The sequence below is a fragment of the Perna viridis genome, chromosome 2 (assembly GCF_037379345.1).
Source record: "Perna viridis isolate PV_CMFRI_1.1 ecotype Kerala chromosome 2, ASM3737934v1, whole genome shotgun sequence".
NCBI classification, from domain to species: domain Eukaryota; kingdom Metazoa; phylum Mollusca; class Bivalvia; order Mytilida; family Mytilidae; genus Perna; species Perna viridis.
Genome location: NC_142446.1, coordinates 7,065,809 through 7,091,346, shown reverse-complemented (window position 1 = coordinate 7,091,346; position 25,538 = coordinate 7,065,809). Strand labels below are relative to the sequence as shown.

Below are 25,538 nucleotides of genomic sequence, written 5' to 3'. Positions count from 1 at the left end.
AATTTAAAAATACTTCTTATTCTTTCAGAAAGGAAAATAGAGTAGAAATACCACAGGTAAAAACAACAAAATTTGGGCTATACTCATTCAGCTATAGAGGAGCCACATTATGGAATGAGCTGCCTGACAAGATCAGGAAAGAAACCAGTCATGTACAATTCACGAATTTAATTAGTATCTGGAATGGCAGCTTATGCAAATGTGGCTCATGCAATCTTGCTAAGTTGGCTCAGTCACCTGTATTCTTATAGCTTAGCTTTATCTCTAGTATGTTCTTACCATTTATTTTACTAAATTATTTATTTATATAAAAGAGTTCTTCTTGATGTCATCACTTACTTGTGATTTGGTTGTGGTTGGAAAAAAATCCAATGAGTGGCATGGGGCATCAAATTTAAGTCATCATAACTTTTTCATTTTTTAAGGTAATTGAAAAATTCTTTTGGTTCCCTACACTGCAAATAAAACTCTTTTTACTCATGGAATTTTTAAATAAATATTCAGTAATTAGACTATATGAGCATAAAACTATGAAAATGAGGTTTAATTGTAAATATCATTTCAAATTTATTTTTTCAAGTAAAACAATTATAAGTTCACATACAAAATATGAATTACATTATCTAAATGAAACATTTAACAGAACCTAAATTGAATATAAACTAACAAGTTTATTAAGTTTTGAAAATTGGGATTCTAATCATGACATTTATATGCTAAATAAAATAAGTACTACTCCAGAAAAAGATGTTTTATTTCTATCAAGGACTTTATATTACTATGCTCTTATAGTCCCTAATTTTAAATCATGTTCATTGTTGACCTTTGTCCCTTGTGGTCTAATTAAGTTTATCTTAAAATACAATTTTGTTTTTTATTTATAAACTTTCAAAAAACTTGATTCTTTTTTCAAGTGATAAAATTTCTAGCAAATAATCATTCACTGGCATTAATTGTGTCCCTTTTCAATTATCTCGAATTCTATTTATCTGAATATAATTAGAATTTGAGAATCCCCGACTATTTTTTACAGATTTTCCCGCCAAAAAAGGCACATGACAAAAGTGTAAACAAATGTCATCCATTTTCTTTTATCAATTCTTGTTTTTCAAATTGTTTGAGACACTTCCTGATGGGATAATCATTGTTAATTGGATTTAATTTATTCTGTTGTAAGGTAAATCTGTTTCTGAATGTATCATATGGTTTAACAGGGCTGTGAAGCTTGTATGTAGCCAAGTGCACATAGCCATGATTGTGTTTACCTTTGACCAGACAATAAGAGTTTTGATTGGTTCGATAATATATTTACATCTAATTGACACCTCCCAGGAGGATATTGTGAGTCACGGTCACCTGGTCTAATTACTTTTGATTGGCTTCAGTTGTAAATTGGTTATGGTCTATTAACTTTGACCAGGTGTCAACACAATTGTTTAATTGGAGAGCATATCCATTGCTGACAAACTTCATGTCAATTTTAATATACAAAACCTAGACGCCAAGAAAATCACCAACTGGTTATTTTTGTCGCCAGATCAAATAAAATATCGCAAATTGCGACATTGGCGAAGCCTAACACGATCCCTGGATATATTATACTGATGTAGATGAAATAAATAATTGCAAAATACCAGACCAGACAAAAATCAAATAACATGAATAAAAATATTAACACTTGTTATCTACCATTAGAAATTTTAAGATACAAAAATATTTCTAGAGAAGAACATCTATGTCAAATATGCAACAAAATTGATGAAGAAAAACATTTCTTTTTTAAATTGTAATGAAAACTTTTATATGGGTATGTCTGCAAAATAAAGTTATTATTTTGTTATTGTTAAAGATTCTATTGCAATGATTAAATGATCATTACAATAAACAGTCATTTATTTTACTTTCTGTTTTAATCATTTATGATCAACTATAAATTTTAATTCATTTAATTTCAAAGTTCTTTGATGCTCTAAATAACCCTATATCAAGGGTTTCATTAATTTTTTAGGCAGGAGGTACATGGCAAACTTGGCAAGGGGTCTGGGGGCCGCATAAGGCCCCCCAGTGGGTTCAGGGCAAAGCCCCCCCCCCCCGAAGCTCCTGGAAGCGCCTTTTTGAGATTTAAATTTTGACTTGAAAATATGGGATTAAGTCTGCAATATTTGTTTCAGTTTTGTTTAAAATATATGAATTTGAAATCAAGCTATATGATGAATCATAACTGATTTAGTCTCGAAGCCCTGAAATCCAGGAGCTCCCTATGATTCCCACTAGATCCATTTCTAATGTTGACAAACTTTGTTGAATATTTTATACTATGCCATTTTATATGAAATTTTGATAAATGTGATATTTTGTTCTTAGGCTTTTATTTACTTGTTACAAAATTTGAACACTAAGCATGCAAATAAAAGAGTAATCAAAGGAACCAAGGTTATAGCGGTAATCAAAAGAATGTAATCCAGGGACAAAGACCAGACATGGAAAACAGACATAAACAAAGAACATAAAGTAACCAAAATCATACATACAACGTAACAAAAGTAAATGAGCACTCCGGACTCCACTAAAAACTGGGAGCATGGACCAGGTGCACCGGTAGGGTAAGCGTCCTCTGCTTTTCTAAAAACACCCGCCGAGTTGCTCATAAAAAGTCAAGTCCGGGGTAGACAAACAACGAAAGGAAAACTATGACCCGTTGAATAAATCAGTTTTCACGGTGCTGATGGATACACCATAACGATCCACGAGTTCATGATGATGACCATAAAACTTCTGTAGTGATGACTTCAATCTTGTAGCAACATAACCCTGTTCCAGAAGCCTATTTGTTAGAGTTCTAGTGCGATACAAAAAGTCTGCGTAGTTTCAGCAAGCTCTGCCATTGACGAATGATTTTCGAAAGTGGCAAATTTTTCTCGTGCACGATTCGTCACTTGATATTTCGCTCCCCTCCAAAAAAATATCGGTAAAAAAGCCTCTGGTGTTCCCATGACCCCATAATTGACAACTTTATTACCTTTCCCAAGCCAATTAGGATTTTACAATAAACAATCATGGCCAATGTTTTGATTGCATCACCTTCGATAACACCTTGCTTGATCACCTGGTTGAGGCTAATTATCCCGACAAACAAATTAATTAACGGTAATGATTTGTTTGTTGAGCGCTGTGACACGTTCTCAAAGTACTCAAAGGGTCATGGTATGTATTTAAAATGGAAAGATGTTTGGATTTTTCAATCACAGTTCGAATCGCAACTATGTCCGCCATTACCAACTATTTTAGTTCGTCGTCACGACAACGTACCTAAAGGTCAAAAGTCTAAAAATTTAGTCAACTACTACAAAGAGTCGCAGTGATCGACAATTAATATTTAAACCAGAGTGGTCAATGATATTTCCATGCATATACATGTACTACAAAGATGGGGCGATGTACTGCCGTGACTGCCAAGATGCTGGACTTACCAATACGTTTTCTATCGGAAGCAACGCATTCCTAAAAGATAATATACAGAAGCACATCAACACTGCTGATCATAAACGGGCAGTCCAGACCAAATCCATGAAGCCAGAATTTGAGCAAGTGGGTTCCTTTGATTTTAAGAGGGCTTTCACTTTGTGGTGCATGACTAAGGACAGGAGGTTTATGCATTACTGATCAAGTAAACAATGCTTTACATTCTTAGACACATGCCAACAATAGTAGCTGATGTATATAATTTTTAGATTTTTTTGCATTTTTTATTCATGAATAGTTGCTAATGTAGAAATTTTTATTAATATGAATTTTCTGTTATTTATATACCAGTGTTGAAATAGAAATAAACATGTTATTATTTATAATATAGTTGTTATAAGTACATGTATATACATGCATGCTGATAAATTTGCCACGCAAAAAGAAAAAACAGTATTGAGATTTAGTCTTATGCAAAAGTGACTAATTGGTTGAAAATCCTGGCTAAATCCCTGAGGAGCTGAAGGGATGCTGCCACAGATGAAAGGAAAGTTGACAATTCTGAATGAAAAGTCATCACGTTTGTCGTAAAGTTTGGTCAATAGTTTTCCTTTACCATCGATTTCTAAGTGTAGGTCAAGATATAAGGTTGACTTCACAGTGTCTGTAGTATTCTTTATCTCAAGTTCTTTTGGGTATATGCGATGTATCAAATCCCCGAAATTAGGATTGTTTAAAGATAATATGTCATCTATATAGTGGAAACTGAAACTGAAGGATCTAGCCAAACGATATTCTTTCTTTCTGATCAGATCAGCTATAAAGTCAACAAGTAAAGGAGCACAATTTGTTCCCATTGGTATGCCGACCGTTTATTGAAAAACACGTCCACCACACTGGACAAATATGTTGTCAATTAAAAATTCCAGCATTTTGTAAACATCTTCCTCTGTATATTTGGAAGATAATTTGGAATTATTTCTTACAAAGTATGAGGAATCTCTACCAAGAACTATATATTTGTATCTAGGTGTACCATCTTTTTAGCATAGGAACAAAACTAAGCATATATTAAATGAAATTCCATAACATGTAGTGGTTCCTAGTGCTGATTATTTTCATAATAAAACTTTGTTGTTGTTTATTGCCTCATTATTACTGTGACATGCCGAGCAATTGCATGTGTCTAATTGACTTTTAGATGGACATAATTAATTGAACATTACAATGTATTTATTTTCTATTATTATCTATAGCAGTGTTGAATCTCGGATCCAATATTTTTTTTTATATCCTTGTGAGCAAAGGCCAGACATATCCTTTTCAAACTAAGGGTTGCCAGAGTATTTTTACCAAAACTCCCCCTCCTCGCCGAATCAAATGGTTGTCCCTTAAATCATATTCTGTATTAAAGTTTGTTTCACGTGTTGACTCGTCAACACTAAAAATTCCTGCACTTGTCTGCACAAATCACAACAAATATCGGAAAAAATGACGGATATAGGGGAATTCCAAATATGAATGGCATTTTTTGACACGTTTTCACAGAATCTTCACCTTTAAGTTCAGCACAAAATAATTGGTGATTGCTTTGTTATTGTTAAGTCAAAACATGTTTTCTACAAGTGGACATTACGTTAAATTGTCGTAGGTTAAAGTGCTTTACCAATTAGATTCCAACACAGACCTCGACAAAGACACCAATATAAACAATAATAAACACAAAAGATCACGATTTTTGGAGACATACCCGTAGCCTACAGACGGAACAATCTCAGACATCTATTTACTAGATTTTTCCTCAAATTTTTTTTTTGCTTTTATTTTATTCTGCCGGTACCAGACGCAACCGCAGCCGGGTAAAAGTACTGGGTACCAGCTCTTAATGAAAGCACTACTATACCATCTAGATAATTAAGTTATCAGTATTTAATTAAACCTTTTTAATGTCTTTGATCTTCATTATTTTTTCTTTAAAGTTCTTCATGATGTCTTTGATGTTATGTTTAAAGATAAGTGTTTCAGAAAAATACAAGCCATGATGAGTAACTTGACCATAAATGGTCATCAAATTTGCCATGTCCATCATTCAATAAACATGGCAAGCTTCTACACAGATCTAGCACAAAAAGTCATCTTAAGCAAAGAACCTACTGCAGTTATAGACTACATACAAAACTACTAGCAGCAGCCTGCAATTGTACTTCTTTTACCCAACCAATGGAGTTTGTCAGCAGACCAAGCAGTACAACATCAGATGGTTTCCGCTGGGTGTACCAATAAGAGATGTACCAAGAGACATACATAACTACCATACATACATGTACTGGTTCATTATTTGAAAAGACCAGAGTCACTTTAGACAAATGGTTATACATCATCTACATATGGAGTCAACAGACCAAAGTTACAGCAGTGGTGATGTCTGCACAACTAAATTGGTGAACATGCCTATTGATCATCGGGGAGCTGGTACAGTCATGGAGATTGATGTATGGTTACACAGCAAGTAAAGACACAATTACAATACCAATAAGTACAATACAGGTAATATTAGAGTATTGTGATTTTTTTATCAGAATTTTGTACAATACCAGTATACCAGTACAAAATTTTGATAAAGAATCACAATACTGTAATATTTTTTACACCAGTACTGTGAACAATACTGATAGTGATATACCAGTATTGTGATCGCCTAGTACAGGAGATTCAACTAAAATTATGTCTGGCAGACATACGGATCAAACCCCATCGCCTTTATTACAACTCAATAACCCGAGGTCACAGTAAAAAACTTTTTAGAAAAGCTGAAAAAGAGAAATTCTTAAACACTTTTTCAGAAACCGCATATACTCGGCGTCACATAAATAACATACTGTTAAAATTTGAATAAAAATATTTTCTACGACTTTATTGACACCAACCGTCGTTTAAATTGTCTTAAATGACTTGCACATTCGTTTAGCCAAACAGCTTCTCAAAAACAAGTCGCTTATTAGCTTAAATCATGCGTAACAAATCCTTACGGGAAAATCCCATACTAATATCCGCCATGTTGGTTTTTACGGGACGATTTGTTTACAAACGAAGTTCGTAAGTTCCCGTCGAACTCCGGTGACAATCGTCTGCTTGATCAACTTCTCGGTATTGTACGTTGTTCGCGTAAAATAAATCCGAGATATCCGAATAACGCCGAAGTGCATTCTGGGTTCTTCGGTTTTTGGACAAACCATTTAAACGTAAACAACATCTCCTAGCAACCCAATCACTGTAAACATGGCCGACTTTTTACAATGTAAATATTGGCACCTAGAATTAAAATCTGACTGGAATTTAACGATTCAATGTTTAGGGAGAAGCCGTTTGGCTAAACGAATGAGCAAGTCATTTAAGACAATTTAAACGACGGTAGGTGTAAATAAAGTCGTAGAAAATATTTTTATTCAAATTTTAACAGTATGTTATTTATGTGACGCCGACTATAGTTAACATCTGACATGATTAGTGAAAAGAAACAAAAAAGTAAGGATTAATCGAGACACTTTACATAATTATAACTGGATATTTCTGACAAAATTAATGAATATTTGGACCTGAGCATACTGGTTGAAGACCAGTGCCCAGAAGTGGACCTGTAAGTAACCTGTAACCAGTACGTACTCTGCCAATTTCACCGCCATCTTGAACATTCAAGCTTCATGCACATTCGGAACAACCGAATTTATTGAAATGACCCGAGAATGATCGAGTGGCCTGGATGAAGGAGCTATCAACCTCTGTTTCGGAGATTGCTGTTTCCCGTGTGACAGATTAACAGTAAGATTTCTGGTAATTTTGCCAGCTTTATTTAACTTGCATACAAATTCATTTTGCAAAAATTGCTATTTATGTGTAAACTAATTTACGTTGATCGTATCGTATATTATCTGTACAGAAGTACGAATGAAGGGTATAACCTAAAATGTGTAGCCGTACCCGTACCCGTACCAACTGAATCCGAGTTGTTTCGCCCTAATTCCAGTGGGCACCTGAGTGGTTTCGCCCTACTACCGGTTCGCCCAGGGTGGTTTCGCCCTAAATCTTGTTCGCCCTTGGTCGTTACGCCCTGATTTTTGTATATCAAAATAAAATAGTGAAATAAACTAAGTCAAATGTAAAATTGCATAACCAATTAATATCTACCAAATAATGTCTTGTTTTTTTTTCTTTTGCTGTTTTTTTCTTTTGGTTTATTTTGTCTTTTTTTAGTCTTTTTTTGTTGTTGTTGTTTTTTGTTGAACTCTTTATATGTTTCTACTCTTATAACTCATCAATTAATAAACTGTTGCTGAAGTCTTTCCTAGTTTTCTTTGAATGTGTAGCAGCATTATATATCTATACTTGTTTAGTTGGACTGGTATTTGGTAATTAATTGCATACAAATGACAAAACAAAAGCTTTGATTTATTTATTTATTAAGTATATTTATCAAAATGTATTATACAACATAAATCAGGCAAATACATCAGATAAGCATGATAAAACAGATTATAATCAAAATAAAGTTTTAATGAATAAAAACATAAGAAAAAAAATAACAACAATAACAATTGCCCTGTCATGTTAGTCAACATAAAAGAAGAGACAATAAATATAAGACTGTTAATTTAACTAAATGATTAAAAGAAAATTGTTGAAAGACTATGAAAGAACTTCGATGTAAAAATTTTAGATTTTTTTTAAATAAAAAAATGATATTCTAAATTAGATAAAGCATTCCCCACCTGTATCACATGTACGGTGCTGCCATCTGTTACATGCATCACAAGCGATGGCATGTTGATGAGGTCGGACTGTCTGGTTTTAAGAAATACACAAGTTGTCTGCCATAAGGACATGTCAAGATGCGAATTCAAGAATGAATATGCCAGTTCGAACTTATGTCTTTTATACATTTTCGGCAATTGTTTGAAGATCAAAAGGTTGCAAGCTGAGTTAAAGCTGAAAATAACATCTATTGTCAATTACTGTTTGAAGAATATTTCTGTAATAACAATGTCCGTTATATTAATTTTCCTAACAATTGAAAAACCAATCAAAATTTCAATAAAATACCTAATTGCTCCTTAATTAGGATTAATTACTTCTTTTCTGCAAACATGTTTTTTTAACGATTTCTTTTATTTTTGTTTAGAGTACTAATTAGTTTATCATGAATAACAATACCTTTTATTCATTGAAACATCAATCATTTACCTGTTAATTGATAAGGGTGAAACCACTCACCAATCAGGGCAAAACAACTCGGGGCGAAACAACTCAGGGCGAACATGTAACTAGGACGAAACCACCCAATACCGTACCAACTTTTCCCCGTACCCAAATAATGTTTTGCTAAAATATTCATTCTTACAGTATGTTAAGAACTGAAAATTGCATGAGATGTGAAAAAAGTCCATTTCAATTCATTTCTCATAAAAAAAATGATGTATATTTTTCTGATAATTCTTGTTTAATCGGTTTTCTGAGGTCAAAAGGTCTAAAATGTGTAACCGGAAGTTACGGTATCCAACTATTTAGGTGTAAAACCACTATTTAAAGTCCCATTACTTTCTGTGTTGAATTAAGCAATTTTCAAGGTCTCAATCTTTTTTAAAGTTTGTTAAAATGAACTTTAACAGGTTTTATCATAGAGGGGACCCTTTAAAGACTCTCTTATAAAATTTGCAGTATACCTTTAATGGCTTCTAAGAAAAAATGGTGAAGTGAAAGTAGACAGGTACTAAAAATACTACTTTCATTTTGGAAATTTGACAAATCAATGGGCTTAAGATCTAGACTCTGACAAATTATTCTCTACATCAGAGTTCAAAACTGTTGTATTCAGTGTGTACCTGACATGATAAGCTTTCAGATGATACCAAGTTTGCATATACTGGCTAAATCACAAAAAATATACAATGCATCCTAAGAACTACTTTGTTTTTTACGGACTACTTTCTGGTATGTGCAGGCGACTGGTTCCCCTTAATAGTGGTATTATACCTTTATTGACTATTTCTAACTATTCTGTCTGATTTTTTCATTTTTCTACAGTCATTAATAGGTTAAAACTGCACCTTAAGCATTTGGATAAAGTTTTGAAAGATTTGATATTGTTATAAAAAAGAAGTGATTGAGTTTGATTTCTGCACCGTAGCTAGCGTCAATTTCCGTACCAGCAAAGCATGGATACAATATTATCCAGAATGAAAAACAAAGTCTCATAAAAAGGGTCTGATGCGATTTTGATTTATTGTCAATGAAAATTTTGATAATATTAATATGATGAAGGTGAAACCTTTTAACGCTCCCGAAGAAACATTAATTAAAAACAACTTTAATAATTTTTGTCAGATCTGTCCGCAGATTTGATATATTATATTTATAACCTTCAAATATGGTAATTTTTGCAATGATATATGTCCTAACGCATTATACTTATTGTCACAGTCTGATATGTCTATTGGCCGAAATGTCTGGCATTCATAAAGAATTATTGGTTTTCATGGTCTGAAATGTCTTTGGGTCGCATTGTCTGGCACAGATAAACATTATGGTTCTTGTAATTTAAAATATTTCTTTTATTCAATTTAGTTTCGCTTCATTCTGTTTCGATTTATATCGTTTAATTATGTTTTTATTACGATTTGATATATTTTATTGAATTGATTCATTTCGATTCTCTCTTTTATCGATTACTTTCGTTTCGTTTTGGTTCGTTTTGGTTTCGCAATTTTTATGACCCGAGAATTATGGGTAATATTGATTGCGTAATTTTCATATACATCTGGGCGCCATACTGCAGACTATAAGGCCAATCCATCTCGGAAAATCTATGATTCGATTTGTATTTATTTATCGATACTAGCAAATATTTTCTGAGACTGGTTTGACCCTCAATCGCACATGTACAAGTATACGCAAATGAAGCTGCCATTATGCTGTTTTTCAGCTCCTGAAAATGCAGGTACAAACCGGATATTGATGCTTTTTCTTGCCATAAGTATACAGAACCAAGTTGATAATACAACCATAAATGCTCCCATTAACATGTTGATGAATCATTAATAAATATCAATATTTATTTACAAGTATGTGATTAAATATGTCACATTTATTTACATCAACAAATGATGATTTATTGATATCAATAAATGGAGAATAAATTCCACAATGGCTTGGCAAAAATATACATTAAGTCAAGTCCACAATAGATATTATGTCACCTGTGTAGCTGGTACTGCAATGGTCCTGACTTGGTATAGATATTTCATACAAAATGGTGAGTTAAAAAAGGTTATATAAGACTTATTAGAGTAATCCATTAATGCTTTATGATTACACTGTTTGAAAAAAAATCAGGATATCTGAATGGGATTTTATCAAAGATTTATATAGAATAGTAAAGAATGAATATGGTGAAACATAATTAATGCATATAACAAAATAGTAAATCCTCAAAAGGTTCATAGGATGGTATCTATCTTTACAGCAACTTGAAAAAGAGCAGTTCCAATTTCAATACTAATTTATGTAGGCTAGCAAGTAATTTAAATAGCTCTCTAGGTAGAAATCTGCCACACATTATACCAGTGTGTCCTACTTAACTACTTTAGATCACCTATGTTATCTTTTGGACACTGCCTATGAACAATAATACTTTCACAGTAAATAAATTTTTAATAGAATTTTTTAAATAAAAATTTCCACCAAGCAAACCCCTGCAATGTTTCCCGGATTTTTTTGGTTTTTTCTTTTTACAAATAATTCAAGAAATGAGCTGTAATAGATATAGATAATAAAAAATAATAAAGCCCCTGGAACAGATATGGTTACTAATGCATATTTAACAATTTTCATCACCTCAACTTATATATACAAGTTATTTATTCAGTTAAGATCTAGATATGGTATAGTTACAGAGAGCTAGACATGCAGAATTATAAAGCCCATCTATAAAAACAAGGGTACATTTGTAATTCTGCAGATCCCATGCACTTGCTCTTATTAATGGTATGGATAAACTTTTTACATACATATTGAACAGTAGCTTTAGTAATATAGACAATAGACAATATTTATTAGCACAAACACATTTACATTAAATGGTTATGGCATAGAGAAATACAAAACAAAGTGCAAATAAAAGTAATATGACATATTAATATGAACAATTATATGATCAAGGTGCAACAATGGTATACAGTTTAATAAATTTATATATTTATTTTGATTTCAAAACATTCTTTCATAAATTTTGTAATTAGTTTGATTACATTGAATGAGCGACTGTTTAATAGGGAAACTAATTCTGTCATTGTAAAAAATGAATTAGAGACAAGATTATCAACTTTATTTAGTTTTTCTATTAATTTGTTTCTTTGTAGGTTATAGTGGGAACATATTGAGAAAAAGTGGTGTTCATCTTCAATATCACCATTTTTACATGAATTACAAGTTCTATTATTTCTATCTATATTGCTATATCTCCCCTTTTCTATTGCTAAAGAATGGGCACTATTGAATATATTTACTTTACATACACTAATTGACTTCTACTTTACATGTGGAAAGAAATTATATTGCACATTCCCTAATTTCTAAAAGGTGTTCGACACTGTGTAGAGAGATGAGTTATGGGTGAAATTAAAACACCGAAATCTACTTGTAGGGAAAATTTTTCAAAGTAATATAAAATATTAACCCCAAAATTAAATCTTGTGTACAATGTGGTGAAGGACAGTCTGATTTATTTCCTTGTCTTTCCAATGTAAGACAGGAAGAGAATTGCTCTCTATCCTTATTCTTTATTTTCCACAATGACTTAGAAAGCTATTTTGCTAAATGGATTTTCACTTGAAACCATTGAAAAAAAAGATGATAGACAACATACATGTTTATTTTAAATGTATGGAGAATATATGAAACTATGATTTTAGTTGAAAGCTGAAATTAAAGATGCAATGCAAAATTCTCTAGATACAAAATGGATGTCCCATAAATGACCTATTTTTCCTGTTGTCTTTGATTTTTTACAGTTATTTTGTGAAATGACAGCGATGGAAAGAATACAATTAGAATGACCCGTCAGATCATAAAAAATACTATAAAATACTCGACCTATCTTGGAATAGGTTGCATTTCTTCTTATGCTCTGTATAGAAATGACTGGCAGGTGTCTTCTATTGGTGTGGTTAGATTTGGTCGTGCTGCCTTTACAGTGAGTATTTTTAAACCATTGGTTGGTATAGTTAGATTTGGTCGTGTTTTCTTCGCTGTGAGTATGTTCAACAGTTTGTCGATGACATAATAATTGGCCATATTGTCCTTGTGTTTGTGAAACTATCCATGAAAAACTACATGAGTTATTAGTTTGTTTCATATTTTGCAAACACCACTCAATTGTAAAGGTAATCAAGAAATTAGTTTTTTACAAATTTGTCATACCTTACTAAAATGAAACAATGTATGCATACTTGTTATGAAATGACACAGAAACTAATATTAGATATCCTTAAAAATTTCAGTATTTTGTGATAAATTACATAGTGGATTGTTTTTTACAGGCCTTGAGAATTGTTGGTGACTATAAGATGGGATTATGGGGATTAGATGGCTCTAATGCTGATTATGAAAAAATAAAGTCTCAGGTATACAGTTTTCATTGACATTGCTGATACATGCTACTTCATTTTTTTAAATTAAAAATTTTATGGTATTTTTTTAATTGTATATATTTTTTATCTATTTCTATGATTTTGGTTTGGGTTATGAAAGAACAATGTCATAGTTTTTACCCTGTCTTAATGATAGTAAATGGACAGAAATATAGGGAGACAAGTTTGCTCTTTGACCCAATTAATAATCTTTTATTAATTGAGTTTTAAGACATGGGAGTGATAGAAAACTTACATTTTTTAACATTAATTTATGAAGACATTGATGTTAGAGAGGCTGAAATGAACTATGTTTTTTGTTAGTGGCTAGTTATTATGTGATACTTACATTGACAGGGGTGTGTCAATCCATTTGTTCATCTGTACCCTGATGGTTATCAGTTTATAACTTGAGAAGAAATTAAAAAAAAAAATGAATCAGACTATAAAATAGATCTAGTGAGATTTTCTTCCTAATGATTCTCTAGTTATGGTGTTGTAAACTTTTCAATCACCACAATTTATGGCTACCAGATGATTACTTGAGAATGGATTGAAGAATTTTTCGATGTGGATATATTCATCGCTTCCAAAACATGGCAAGGTAACATTTAGTGTCCAACTTATCTGATTTTAGATTCACCTGCGGTCAGCCTTACGGTTACGAGACATGTGTTGTACAAATGGTGGAGCTTTTATAAAAGTAGGACAACATTTAGGTTCATTAGAATATCTGCTACCATTGGAATATGTAGAGACAATGAAAGTATTGCACAACCAAGCTCCACAGTCAGCTATTACAGATCTATTCCAAGTCCTAGAAGAAGACTTGGGTAAAAAGGTGACAATTGAATTATCAATTTATTCCATTAACATTAACAATGGTTTCAGATAATTTGTTTCAAATATAACAAGAATAGATATAGTGTATATATCAAAGAGTCAACAATCCCATCGGGATGAAAATGTCAGGCCAAGGCCACCCAATGGTCTTCAGTGAACAACGAATAACTCATACCACAGGGCAGGCTGCAGCTGGCCCCAAAACATCATTATACACAGGTACAGCAAAAGAGTTGCCCATCTGTACTCCAGTAACATAAAAAAATAAAGGTGAAAACGAAACATTACATAGAGGCCAGAAATTCTTGACTTGGCAGGGTTAAAGTACTTTGGCGTGATCACAACCCTCCCCACAAATCAGGCCACTGTAAAAAAACATTACACAATTAAACACACCTAAAAACCAGTTACAAAATTGCTGAGTCCCTCGTAACAACGGAAATAAAGAAACTGAATATAAATTACATAAATGTACGAAGTAAGGACTGCTAGCAGTTAACTGACATGCCAGCTCCAGGCCAATTTAAACCTACAAAAAGTTATGTCCCCATAGTATGTAAAATCAATCCCAATTCTTCCCATGCTGGGTTGAGAATCATGTTATTAAGTTCAGTATAGAAAAAGGTCTCTAATAAGTGGTGCACCATTGGTCCCAATGGGAATTTCAATCACTTGATGATAAACTGTTTCGCCAAAGGGTATGAAAATGTTGTCTAACAGGAATTTGACTGCTGTAAGCATATCTAAAGAAGTCCAATTAACGTAGTTTTTATGTTTGTCACTAAAAACATGATCATAAAGAATTTGAATAAGTATATTCACATCCCGATTTAATAATTTACCATTTGATAAGAAATGTGAATTTATGTTTTATACGATTATGTGGAAGTGTACCACATGGGCATGTAATTTATACAGTTTTGATATTGTTAATTAGGAGTAAAGTGTACCTCGAAATGTTTCTTAAAAATCTTGTTATGTCAAGTTTGTATTTGTAAAAGAACTTTAAAGGAACTATGAAACTAAATATACTTCAATTAACCCTGAATCAGTGGTCCTTACCTTTACTTAGTCCTTTCTTGTAGGCTGTCCCTTAATTATTATACCTTTCATGAAGAAAGTTTCTATGGCAAGCTGTAGTGGAATTGATTCCCCCATTGATTGATAGCAATACCGATTTAGTAATATGATCCTTTCAGTATAGTGTCTGTAAATCAGTAAACTTTTCCTATGGAGTGTCCCAGAATCAGTAAACCTTTCTTGTGGAGTATCCCTGAATCAGTAAACCTTTTCTGTGGAGTGTCACTGAATCAGTAAACCTTTTCTGTGGTGTGTCCCTGAATCAGTAAACCTTTTCTGTGGAGTGTCCCTGAATCAGTAAACATTTCATGTGAAGTGTCCCTGAATCAGTAAACCGTTTCTGTGGAGTACCCCTGAATCAGTAAACATTTCCTGTGGAGTATCCCTGAATCAGTAAACATTTCCTGTGGAGTATCCCTAAATCAGTAGACCTTTCTTGTGGAGTATCCCTGAATCAGTAAACATTTTCTGTGGAGTGTCCCTGAATCAGTAAACCTTCTCTGTGGAGTGTCCCTGAACCAGTGAACATTTCCTGTGGAGTTTCCCTGAATCAGTAAACCTTTTCTGTGGAATACCCTTGAATCAGTAAACCTTTTCTGTAGATTACCCCTGAATCAGTAGACTTTTCTTGTGGAGTATCACTGAATCAGTAAACCTTTTCTGTGGAATGTCCCTGAATCAGTAAACATTTCCTGTGAAGTGTCCCTGAATCAGTAAACCTTTTCTGTGGAGTATCCCTGAATCAGTAAACATTTCCTGTGGAGCATCCCTGAGCCAGTAAACATTTCCTGTGGAGTGTCCCTGAATCAGTAAACATTTCCTGTGAAGTGTCCCTGAATCAGTTAACCTTTTCTGTGGAGTATCCCTGAATCAGTAAACCATTTCTGTGGAGTACCCCTGAATCAGTAAACATTTCTTGTGGAGTTACCGTGAATCAGTAGACCTTTCTGTGGAGTTACCCTGAATCAGTAAACCTTTCTTGTGGAGTACCCATGAATCAATAAATCTTTTCTGTGGAGTACCCCTGAATCAGTAGACCTTTCCTGTGCAGTTACCCTGAATCAGTAAACCTTTTCTGTTGAGTACCCCTGAAGCAATAAATCTTTTCTGTGGAGTTTCCCTGAATCAGTAAACCTTTCCTGTTCAGGGTCTCAGAATCAGTGCACCTTTTCTGTGGAGAGAATCAGTAAACTTTCTTGTGGAGTATCCCTGAATCAGTGATCCTGTGCAGTATATTGTCTTGCAATCAATTATACTTTCTTTGTAGATTGTTTCTTAAGTTTCCTGGAATGTTCCTTCTGCTACTGATCATTTCCTGTAGATTGATCCTGAATCAGTATTTTTTTCTTGAAGTTTTTCCCTCAGTAAATGATTCTTTCTTTTAAGAGTGTTCATGTCTTGTAGGTTTTTCCCAAGTAATGATCTTATTTGTAAAAAATCCCCTAATCAGTGATCTCTACTTAAATAAGGTCCCAGCATCTGTTATCTGTTCCCGCAGATAGTCCTTGTGGTATATTCTCACCAGTAAATACTATTTAAACTATTATAAAATCAGTCAGATAGTATCATATTAGCACAGGATGGCCATTAATTATTAGACTACAGCCATTTATTATCCAGAAGCGGTGTTGTTTCATTGCAGGTGGAAGACATGTTTGTACAGATAGACCCAGAACCATTAGGAGCAGCTTCACTTGCCCAAGTACATAAAGCAACTCTTAAAGATGGCACAGTAGTAGCTGTGAAAATACAACATCCTAAAGTGAAGAAACATTCTTATGTTGACATAAAAACAATGGAGGTATAGATCTATCTGAGAAAAACACTATTAATATTTGTTTGCTTTCCTGAGCATAATTTTAAAATTAAATGTTAAAATCCACCTCCTTTGTCTTTGTCTAGAACTCTGAAACTTGCAAATTTGTAACCAACAAAAAGAACTTTCTTTTGACAGTTTTTACAGGAACATGACTTTACCATTGGTGATTCACACACACACTGCTTGCCTAGTACTCCAGCATTTTTGCTGACTGTAATACCCCTACATGTATTTCGAACTGTTTTAAACTCTTCCTATTGATACATAGAGGGGATGTGCCACAACTGAAATCTTATCCTAAGATGTAATAAAATTTCATGAGTGTGTTTGAGAAAAAACATTTCAGCTGTGTTAACTAGAGAGTCATGCAATAAAAAAAATTAATAAATTGTTATTTAGATAAGTGATATATAATATACACAATTAATGTATTATTAAAGAGAATTGAACAGATCCATGTTGTGTATTAGTAGCCCACAAAACCCAACAGCCTAAAAGTCTGGTTTTTTAAAAGCTACCGGTATATGATATGAAATGTGGCATGAAATGAGTAAAAAATTACACTTAATTATCGGTTGGAAAAAGTATAAACAACACTTATTTAGAATTGATTTATACCAAGATTCTACAATTTGGGAATAATGGCACATGTGTCTTAATATAAACACTTTTTGATTGGCTGTGGTTAGAATTGAGTTGATATACTGTAAACCATGAAATTTTCTTGGCAGTTTTATTTTCACGCGAAGATCCATAACATGAAATTAAACTGTCGCAAATATTTCACGGTTTACAAGTACATCAACTCAATTCTTCCCACATTCCCTTTCTGTACAATTTGATGAAAGATTGCAAATTTAAAAATGTGCGTAAGCAGATTTATATCAGAAACCACAAAAAAAAGACGATGGGAAAATTTCCCAGTTTATAGTACCATTGCATTTAATTCAGACTTAGCCCTAGAGAATGGATCAATCAGTTTTTATGAAACTTTGCTCAGTTGTTTAGTATCATGAAATGATGGTTTAACTTTGATTTCAGCAAAATCCAAAATGCAGTTGTCGACTATTTTGAACATTTTGCCACCCAATTTGTTCACCATTACATGGCAGAGTATTACTGAATGTGTCATTGATGCCCTCTTTTTCTTGTATAATTTCTAAGAAAAGAATTAAGCCTTTTCAGCTGAGAAGTATGTTTCTAGTTTTCTTACCAAATTCATACCAATCAAATGAGATCCATTATGTGCTTTATATTTGCATAGTTTTTGGTTCATGGAGTAGCTTGGGTTTTTCCTGGTTTCCAATACTTGTGGTTAGCTGAAGAATCAAAGAAAAATCTCCCGTTGGAACTTGATTTCATCCATGAAGGTAGAAACTGTGAGAGGGTGCAGAGATTGTATAAACATTTCAGTTTTCTGAAGGTATATATTCAAAGACAATGTTAGCTTTTTTGTGTAATAGGATCATTGAGGTCCAGAATATTTTGGATATGGTTCAAACTTATTGAAATTAGTATAATACCATCACAGAATCTGTCATTGTTTGTAGAATATTTAGGGCCCATGAGTGAATGTTTTAGATTTGGTATATCAGAATCATCAAAAGAATATTTAGCATAGGTTACAGGGTTCTTAGTGACATCACAACAGATTTTCATTAAATATTTTCAAAATTATCTGATCAAAATATAAAAAAAATAAATAGTATTACACTGATGGCAACATACAATTGAGGTCATAATAAGAACAAGCATATTATTACCTGGTAATTGCTTGCTTTCTGGCAGCTCTCAAATGTAAACATTTCAACTCACCATTCAATCATTTTATTAATTTCATGAAAAAAAACCTGTTAATAACTATCAGAATATGAAGAATGGATGCATTGCCCTAAAAGTGAAATGAGCATTATGTTAACTATATTCATTAGATTAAAAACCAGGGTATATTAGGAAATAAATTAAAACAAGTTATAAACTGTTGAAGTTAAGACCTGAAAAAAAATTCTATAATGCACCTTGTACACTCATAATTTTGGAGTCTACTTGTGAATTTGTAAGCTTTCCCCCCTTCATGCTGTATATTTAACTCTAAATGCATAAAATTATATTTTTATATTGTTAATATAAGTTGCATACTGAATTTTTGTAAATTATATTATAGATTCCTAAGATTTATTGGGATATGTCATCAGAGCGTGTGTTAACAATGGAGTTCTGTGAAGGAGGGAAAGTGAATGACAGAGAATATATGAAACAACACAAAATATCAGTTGATGAGGTGACTATAATTTTAAATATGTTGTAGGATGAATATATCATGTTAAGTTTATAAGATTTTCAGTAATGTCACAGATTGTCAATGCAAACCACTAATTTGGCTTGACCATCAAAATATGATATGTAGTATACATCATGGTTTGTGACCTTTAAACTTTAATTTTTATCTGAAGGTAAAATCAATGGCTTTTTACCTACATCTACTGAGATTTGTGGTTATTGAAGCCCTATAGAGGAAACTTATTTGGCCAATGTCTCTGCTAATGTTAAAATTTAGAAATAAATCACAGAAACTCTAATTTTTCATTGCTTTACCATGGGCTGGCCATTTATGTCTTATTGTTTTACCAGGAGCGATAGAGATATGGTTAATTATCAACATAAATGGCCAGCCAGTGGTAAAACAATGATAAAATGGAGTTTCAGTGATTTATTTCGATTCTAATAGGACTAGTTTCTTCATATTTTTGTAAAGATGCAGCTAATGAGTTGCACAAAATGTTGGTCATGTGTTTATCACATTTTTACCATTGCTGTGGTCTAAAGAGTTTTGAAGCACATCATATTAGAACATATAGTAAACAAATGGCTTTAATGATAAAAGGGAGGCCTACTGTGTGTGTGTGTGTGTTAGAAAATATAGTAAACAAATGGCTTTAATGATAAAAGGGAGGCCTACTATATGTGTGTGTGTGTGTGTGTATAGATAGATAGATAGATAGATAGATAGATAGATAGATAGATAGATAGATAGATATGAAACATTGCATTACTTAAAAAGTCAGGCAGCCTTCACAGGCTTACGATGCACTTTCTTTTGAAAACTAGCTAAATATCAATATTCGAACACTTTCAATAAAAAAAGGTAATGTCAGCAAAGATATTTTAAATTTTAAACCAAATGTTTTATAGGAAGATCAGTCTAAATACAATTTCAGATAGTTTGTGCCTTATTTTTAACGACTTCACTGATGAGACAATTTTTGTATTGACACTGAGTAGGACTTTTAGTTTTTGTTCATCTGGTAGTGTGGTCAAATCACATTGGTTTCGGCCTTCAAATAGCGAAATCATATTTGCTCTGTCATCGATATATGACTAAGCTTTTGTTCTGTGTGACTAAAAAGATTTCTACCAGATGCTTTTGAAGGTTCTGTTTTGCCAATTTTTTTATCAATTGCTCTGAAACTACAAGGTCTAATATTTGAAAACTTAAATGGGTTGTTGACCTCAATGCCCTTTACCTAATATCCAATTTTTGTATGGCTCAAGTGGCTCCATGGTTGGCTACAGCTACTCAAATTTTCTGTTTGAACTATAAAGTAAACACATTTTAGGCCAATATCTCTGCTAATGCTTAGCAAATAATAAAACTGGGCAACATCAATGAAATGGATTTTTTTTTCAAAGTCAAATTTAACTTTAGATGTATATTCATTCAATAAATGTTGATTGTGAAGTCTGGTTTGTGCTGTGCTTATTGGCATATATTATAAAGTATACCTTCTATACAATGCAGTACTCAGTGAGCCTTGTGTATAAAATGGTGTAGTTACAATACTTTGGAAAAAAGTTCTTCAGGATACATTCCTTTAAATTTTAATAAAGAATTCATACTCAATAAAGAGTTGTGGCCCTTGATGTTCATTACCAGTACTTTGGAAAGTAATCACAATTGTATGTGTTATTCCTATTGTGCTTGTAATAATGATCTACAGCTAATTTTGATATTATGGTGTAATGTCACCTTGTAAGAAGTAAGGAACAAAATACTTTTTGGAAGTTGTGCATTGTACAAGTAGACAATAGAATTTATTACACCATGAACTGTATTTTGAATTTGATTAGCAATGAACAATATTTTAGGTTTCTAGAGATTTAGGTCAACTGTTTAGTGAGATGATATTTGTTCATGGTTATGTACACTGTGATCCACATCCTGGAAATGTTCTAGTCAACAAGACTCTGCAGGGTAAAACTGAAATAGTTCTTTTAGATCATGGCTTGTACCAGGTAAATAATAATTTTACAGGAAATGAAATATTAGCTGGGTATGTTGTTTTCATGGGGGGATAATCCAACATAAAGAGAGTTTCAGGGGACATAATCCAACAAAAAGTATTACCTAAGTGTAACTCCTCAAAAACAACTCCGTGGGTTTTGATGAAGTTTTATAGGAATGTTAGGCTTCATATGTAGATGTGCATGTAGGAGTATAATTATTGTTCAATACTTGCAAAGGGAAATAAACTAACTATAGGGATAAACATGTTAAAAACCATAAATACAAGTCATCCTAAGCAGCTCAATGGCTTAAAATGAAATTTTATCAGAAAGTTTGGTATCACATGAAAATAGGATTGAAGAAAAAAACATATTGTCTGATGTTTGCAAAGATAATCTAACTTGAGAGTTTAACATAATATAAGTCTTGATGAAGCCTTGAATATTTTATTAGTGGGCTTGCTCACAGTATTTATAGCTATAGTTTTTATACATTTACAAAACATAATTGCAACTGTTGTTGTCAGTGATGTTATTTTCAAGCTTCCTGACATCTTCAGACATTTTGGTGTCCAGACAATGGCTTGAGTATTAGTAAAAAGATCTACATAAAACATATGGTACCATAAGGTGCTATACAATCAAAGGAAGGCTGAGATTTATTTTAGGGTTGTGATTTGAACCATTTTAAAGGAATTATGGGCCAAAAAGGAGTTAGATATCAGATAATTACTTGAGGAAAAACAAAGGGTCTCTTTGAGATTGTACCACATGGTACCATTCAACTAAAAGAAGACTGGGATAAATTATGGGAATGTGATAGGTACTGTTTTAGGAGGCAAAACAGGACAAGAATTCAGCATTTTCCCAACATTCAGACAATTACTTGTAAAAATGAATGGATCTCATTGATACTGTACCACAAGGTGTTAACCATGAAAGGAAGGTTGGAATTGATTTTTGAGGGTTGTATCTCGAACTGTTTAGAAATAAGGGCCCAAAGGAGGCCACTGCTTCTGGTCAAAGTCATGTCATGTGCCAAACATTTAATCACAATATCCAAATTCAGAGCTGTGTCAAGCTTGAATGGTGTTTCCATACTTTTCAAAATTAACATCTTTGTTCTATTTAGGCAGCTGTTCTGCTTTTATTCAGGTTCAATTAGATGGAAACTGAAGAGATTTTAGATTATGTCAGGTTCAGGCAGTATTTCAGTTCATGCAGGGTTCAGTTCAACAGATTTCTATGTATCAGTAAGCTATTTAGGATACGTTTTTGTCACCCAATTGTAAAAAGAAAGACTTGTTATTTCAGACACTTACAGATGACTTCCGAGTAAACTACTGTAAGCTGTGGATGTCACTGATTAAGGCAGATCTAGATGGGATAAAGAAGTATGCTTCAGCTATGAATGCAGGAAATATGTATGGATTGTTTGCTTGCATGTTAACAGCCAGATCATGGAAGGCTATTACATCAGGGATTGACAAGCAGAAGTACTCACAATCAGAGGTAACATGTTGCTTTAACATTTGGAAAAAAAGCTACTGGAATTTCACTCTATCCATGATTTTTATTATATAATATGACTTTATATTGGTATTGGAAATTACCATTCAAAACAGCTAGATTTAAAAAAAAAAACAATGTTAATTTGTATGAGCGGAAGTATTTTGAATCTTTATGAAATCATACCTCAGGGTTTCCCTCTCGCAAAAGACTGACCGAAATTGATTTTTTTTTTGGTCAATAAGGTTTATGATTCTAGATTATACTAAACTCCTAATTGCTCATAACTGAATAACTGAAAGGTATATGTAACTGAATAAGTAAGATACATGAGATATCTTCACAAATTTTCGTTATGACTTTAGATTGAACATGAGTATCTGTGCATTTAAGATCACTCATAATCATATTATTTATTCATTTTCTAAGTACCTTTTTATTAATTGTAAGCTAGTTAACCTATCTTATTTGTTTCAAAATATTACAGGATGAAGAAATCAAGTCGAATGCTGCCAATTATTTAATACAGATTTCTGAGATATTGAACAGTGTACCCAGACAGTTACTTTTGATTCTAAAAACTAATGATGTTTTACGTAGTATAGAGTTTTCGTTACAAACCAGGGCTAGTGCTACTTCATTCATCAATATGTCACGCTGTTGTATCCGTGCTGTGGCTCTAGACAGAGAAAGGAAATGTGATTCTCTTCTAGGCTTACTAAAGATCAAACTTACTACAAATTGGCAACTGTTGAAGATAAATCTATATGAATTGATGTTATGGATACAGACTTCTACTATTTTTAGGATAATGAGAATACACTAGTTAGATTATACCTGCTGTTGTCAGGTCAGGTTTGGTTTTAACCTGTCAAATTACACAGGTAGTTTTATTCTGTCAAATTACACAGGTAGTTTTATCCTGTCAAATTACACAGGTAGTTTTATTCTGTCAAATTACACAGGTAGTTTTATTCTGTCAAATTACACAGGTAGTTTTATCCTGTCAAATTACACAGGTAGTTTTATTCTAATGAAGTTTTACTAATTGATTAGTTTTCTGATTTGAATTGTTTTTTCTTGGTTTCTGCCCAATAACTTGAGTAAAATTGTATGGATCAATATCTTATAGGTCAGTCAGGGATATTTATTGGGAATTGTGACTTGAATTAAAAGGGATAAAACAAGCTCAAAATTCCTTAAGTTGGCATGGGATTGATATTTGGAGTTTCGACTTTAATAGTAAAGGAATTAGGGGTCAAAACGGACAAAATCTAATCTTTTATTTTGCTGTACAATAACTGGAGTAAAAGTGTATTGATCTGTATGAAAATGTACCACAATCAGTGTTCCATACCATAGAAGACTGAGATAAATGTATAACCATTTTGTATAAATGGTCATAAGGGGGCTCAATTCAAACCTTTATTTTTTGTTTCTGGACAATAACTAAAGTGAAAGTTAATAGATCTCTAGACTGTCTTAAAATATCAATTGTAGTAAAATGAAGTTACTGGGACTAATCAAAAGATTTTATCACCTGAGTTATTGATAACTAAAGAACTCAGAATGTGAACAATTATTAGGAGTACAAATTGATCAGACACTGAGCTGGTCAAAACAAGTAAACATCGTATGCTCAAGTGGACTTTATCTTTTGTCTAGGATTAAAAAGTATCTAAACTTAGACACAAGGAAACTGTTTTACTCATGATGCATTTTTACATTAATTTACCATTGTAGTTCTATTTGGGACAATTATCTAAAAGAAAATTTACAATGTATGCTCAGACTACAAAAGAGGGCTTATACTTGACACAGAATTCTGTGCCCCATGTAATCCCCTCTTTATTTCTTTAGGTTAGCTAACTGTTGAGAATATAATTATATATCACAAGTGGAATAAGTGATAAGGAATAAGTCTTTTTAAGCATAAATTAAAAATCCTCCTAATAGAACAAAAGAATAATTCATCTGTATTAACATGTACTATAATAATAAATGATAACTTTGTTTACATGTATTATATACTCATTTTGTGGCATTGTAATTTTCTTCTGATTTTTTTGTTTGCTTTGTGTGAGGACTTCAGGGAAAATTAGTTGTAAACTAACTGTATTACCCTCTTGAAATAAAGTGTTATTACATTTTATACTATGAAATGGACCATTTTATGGTATGTCTATGAGCATGTTCATTGACTATCCCAAAGTCAGCATGAAAGGGTCTATTGAACCCCAAAGTCAGCATGAAAGGGTCTATTGAACCCCAAGGTCAGCATGAAAGGGTCTATTGAACCTCAAGGTCAGCATGAAAGGGTCTATTGAACCTCAAGGTCAGCATGAAAGGGTCTATTGAACCTCAAAGTCAGCATGAAAGGGTCTATTGAACCCCAAAGTCAGCATGAAAGGGTCTATTGAACCTCAAGGTCAGCATGAAAGGGTCTATTGAACCTCAAGGTCAGCATGAAAGGGTCTATTGAACCTCAAAGTCAGCATGAAAGGGTCTATTGAACCCCAAGGTCAGCATGAAAGGGTCTATTGAACCTCAAGGTCAGCATGAAAGGGTCTATTGAACCTCAAAGTCAGCATGAAAGGGTCTATTGAACCCCAAAGTCAGCATGAAAGGGTCTATTGAACCTCAAGGTCAGCATGAAAGGGTCTATTGAACCCCAAAGTCAGCATGAAAGGGTCTATTGAACCTCAAGGTCAGCATGAAAGGGTCTATTGAACCCCAAAGTCAGCATGAAAGGGTCTGTTGAACCCCAAAGTCAGCATGAAAGGGTCTATTGAACCCCAAGGTCAGCATGAAAGGGTCTATTGAACCTCAAAGTCAGCATGAAAGGGTCTATTGAACCTCAA

General features: G+C 32.9%; 2 protein-coding genes across 8 annotated transcripts in view; one reads left to right on the top strand and one right to left on the bottom strand.

Annotated features, from left to right (window-relative positions):
• Positions 1-7,226, bottom strand: part of LOC148623487 (SNW domain-containing protein 1-like) — a 32,040-nt gene extending 24,814 nt beyond the window's left edge. The window contains exon 1 of the mRNA XM_088565321.1: positions 7,126-7,226. Within this exon, the coding sequence (XP_088421447.1) occupies positions 7,126-7,154 (29 nt within the window). The 5' untranslated portion in view covers positions 7,155-7,226. The remainder of the gene's footprint in view (positions 1-7,125) is intronic.
• LOC148623486 (aarF domain-containing protein kinase 1-like) lies at positions 7,184-24,839 on the top strand. Of its 7 annotated transcripts, none has more exons than XM_088565325.1 (11): positions 7,357-8,858; positions 10,439-10,768; positions 12,525-12,706; positions 13,053-13,136; positions 13,780-13,983; positions 16,708-16,866; positions 18,149-18,307; positions 19,049-19,165; positions 21,031-21,177; positions 22,483-22,680; positions 23,165-24,839. In XM_088565325.1, the coding sequence occupies exons 3-11, from the start codon at positions 12,566-12,568 to the stop codon at positions 23,501-23,503; spliced, it is 1,548 nt and encodes a 515-aa protein (XP_088421451.1). In that variant the 5' UTR covers positions 7,357-8,858; positions 10,439-10,768; positions 12,525-12,565; the 3' UTR covers positions 23,504-24,839. The 7 variants fall into 7 exon arrangements, 6 of the variants coding, with proteins under 6 accessions (XP_088421449.1, XP_088421450.1, XP_088421451.1 ...); XR_015919447.1 differs by lacking the exon at positions 7,357-8,858 and having other exon boundaries at positions 9,233-10,768; positions 23,165-23,588; positions 23,643-24,839; XM_088565323.1 differs by lacking the exons at positions 7,357-8,858; positions 10,439-10,768 and adding an exon at positions 7,184-7,281.
• The last annotated feature ends 699 nt before the right edge of the window (positions 24,840-25,538 follow it).